General features: G+C 24.1%; 1 protein-coding gene across 1 annotated transcript, besides 3 other annotated features; it reads left to right on the forward strand.

The window, feature by feature from the left end:
• Window positions 1-88: part of a sequence feature (AT_rich) that runs on past the window's edge.
• Window positions 89-122: 34 nt separating this feature from the next.
• Window positions 123-179: a sequence feature (AT_rich).
• A 47-nt stretch (window positions 180-226) lies between these two features.
• On the forward strand, window positions 227-2,954 carry EDI_008090 (uncharacterized protein; the record flags this gene model as incomplete). The annotated part of the gene is made up of 2 exons (XM_001733920.1): window positions 227-530; window positions 598-2,954. The coding sequence occupies 2 exons, from the start codon at window positions 227-229 to the stop codon at window positions 2,952-2,954; spliced, it is 2,661 nt and encodes an 886-aa protein (XP_001733972.1).
• Window positions 1,463-1,498: a sequence feature (AT_rich).
• Window positions 2,955-3,381: the final 427 nt, after the last annotated feature.

Below are 3,381 nucleotides of genomic sequence, written 5' to 3' on the forward strand. Positions count from 1 at the left end.
ATGAAAATGAAATATTTCATTGTCATTCAAAATATCAAATAAATAAATATAAAAAAGATAATGCTCTATTAATAAAATAATAAAATATGTTTGTTATTTTCAACCATCATCTTATTTCTATCTATTTTTTACTTTTCATTTATATTAAGAAAATAAAATGAACTAAAAAATAAATAATTGAACTATTTAATGAGTCACTAAACCATCAAATTATAAAAGAAGAACGATGAAACAACTCGATATGGTTTATTTAATGAAGGTGGCACTTCATGTTGAAGACATGAATGACGTCCAAAACATTGAAATGATTAATAAAAAATGTGGAATTGCAATTAACTCATTAAAAATTAACCCATGGTTTACATCAGAAAAAGACGTTAATAAGTTTTGTAGAATATTTAATCCACCGACCTGTAATTGCAATTTGTTGAATGTTGATGAAAGTGTATTAATGAAAGTTGAAAAGATAAGGAATTATGATTTACAACATTTTTTTAAAACGAGTAACGGAAAACAACCAAAACAATCAAGTTGGTCAGGAAAAATTAATTATGACAGAAGAAGAAAAAGAAAGACTAATTAAAATTATTCAAAAAGTGGAGTCTATGACTTGTTTTTCTTATGCCTCAGAGGAAGTGATAGGAATTATTATTCAAAACATGAAGAAAGGAATTAAAATAAGATGTAATGAGTTAATTGCAAAGAAGTTTGATACAATATTTGATAAAATGAAAATAAATGAATCATTTTATCCAAGCGAAATGATAGTTGTAGGAAGTACAAATGGAAAATGTATTAAAAATGTAGAAAAAAAGAATGTACTAATGATTTGCTATTGTCAATTGACGGATGAAATATTAATGGATATACCAAAATCTATTCGAGTATATTCAACCAGAGTTTTTATACCAGAAACAAACAATGAAAGCAATGTTAAACATATTAGATCTTCACATGAATTATTGTTTTCAAATATAAAACCTATATATCAACAACCATTTAAGGGCACTGTTGATGTTAAAATCAATATAAACGATATAAATAACGAAGAAAATAGAAAGAAAGTTCACCAAATTATTAATGATCTTTATGCTAATTCTCTTACAATTTATGATAACAGAAACGGACTGTTTGGACAATGTAATGAATTAATAGTATTTGAAACATCACAATTACCTGAATCTATCAAATATATTTCTTTTAGTTTATCGGATTCAAAATTAATAATGAGTAACAAACATATTGAATGTGTAGAAATGCATGGACAACGATCTTCACTTGAACTTCAATCAATAAATAATTTAAAACAGTTAATAATAGATGGGGTTAATGAAATAAAGATAAATGAAAAGAATAAAGAACAGGGAATTACAACAACTAATAAAAGAAGATATTGGAAAGAAATACAAGAAAATATCTACACATTCCAAAATCTTGAATTACTTCGATTGGACTATTGCTCTAATTTAAATATTAGTTTAATATCAAATAAATTAAAGAGTATTGAAATAATCAATTGTAGAGAATGTAAAATTAATATTAAATCAGATTGTATTGAAAGATTGAAATTAGAAAGAAATAAACAAACACAAATCAAATTATCAACAAATAAATCAAATAATATTTGCATTAGAGAATGTGAGAATTTCAAATTTGAAATAGAATCTAATAATGAACAAAATATTGAAATATTAGAAGGAAATCAGATTAATGTAAAATCAAAATGTCCAATCAATAAACTGATAGTATCACAATCTAAACAAGTGAATATTACAGGAAATGAAAGATGTAATACAATGAAAGTTATTGAATCTACAATCAATGAAATTGATGTTAAACCAAAAAGAATTATATTTAAATCAATTGAAGAATACATTAAAGTACCTCTGAAAGAAGCAGAAGAGATATATATTGTATCAATGAAAGATTATATCTTTGAAGAGTTATTTGATAAATGTAAGAAATTATGTATTGATGAATGTGAGAATTGTCAATTCATAATCAACAAGAATCAAATCAAAGAAATGAAAATAACAAAATGTAAAAATACAGAAATCACAGGGAAGTTAGATAATATTGAAGAAATCATCACAATAGATAATGAAGAATGTAATATTCCAGAAACAAAGAATGTTATAAAAGAAGATACAGAAATAATAGAAATGGATAATACAAATAAAGATATAGAAATAGAAACAGATAAGAAATATGTTATAATAAGAAATATTCATGATCGTAATATTAAAATTAGAAGTAATATTAATAGTGATGTTACAATAGAAAATTGTAAAAAATTCAGATTTGAAGGAGAATATGAAGAATATGGAAATATCAAACTCATTAATTGTATGGGTAATGATACTCCATTTATTGGTGAAGAAACTACAACAAGAATTGGATGTGCTGAATCAGTAATGATTAACAAATTTGAGAATAACTATTTTAAAATTGGTAAAATTAAAAAATCATTAGAAGTTATTGATAGTCAAGTAGGTATTGGCGTATCATCAATTGATGATAACAATATCATTGACAAAGTACATATTGAAAATACTAAATTATATGGAACTGTATCAATTGTACCATGTAACAAAGTCTGTATAATTAACAGTACTGAAACTTATAGTATCATTCGTCAGTGTAAAGAAGAACTTGTATTGAAAAGAATGAATGACATTAGAACTAAATTAAGTGAATCTTTGAAGAAGCTTGAAATGGAAGAGTGTGATCTAATTGATATTGATAATGACATGAAAAGAAAAGAAGTTAAAATGGTAAGATGCCATGATATAAAGATAGTTGATACATCAAATTCAATCAACCAGATTGACTGTGATAATGTTGAAGTAATAACAGAACAACAAAATGAAATGATGGGAGGATTTGGAATGATGAGAGGATTTATTCCTAATAACATGCCAATGGGAGGTTTTGGTGGTGGACTCAATCGTTAATAAGAAACTAATAACACACATAAATTGATTAGTTTTTTGATAAGTTTGTTGTTTAGAATAAAAAGAAATGAACAAAACAATGTTATGACTAATGAATGATTAAATGAAATACTAATAAAGATATTGTTTTTGATTACAAAGTTTTATAGTTACTTGTCTTTTATGTTATTTTGTTAAATCACATGAATGAAATAAGGTATCTACAAAAAAAAATAATGTTTATTATTGATAATTTTTCATGACCATATTTCTCTACTCCACTAACAAATGATTTGGTTTTATTATTTGTTTCAATTCCTCTTTATTATTCTTTTTTCTTTTATCTAATCCATTTGATAACATTGATTATTTAATGGTTTATTCTTCAACTGTTATTTTCTTGTTTTATTTATTCATAGTAATAGTGTTATTTGTTATAATATGTAGA

The sequence above is a fragment of the Entamoeba dispar genome, genomic scaffold, assembly GCF_000209125.1.
Source record: "Entamoeba dispar SAW760 scf_1105229457893 genomic scaffold, whole genome shotgun sequence".
NCBI classification, from domain to species: Eukaryota; Evosea; order Mastigamoebida; family Endamoebidae; genus Entamoeba; species Entamoeba dispar.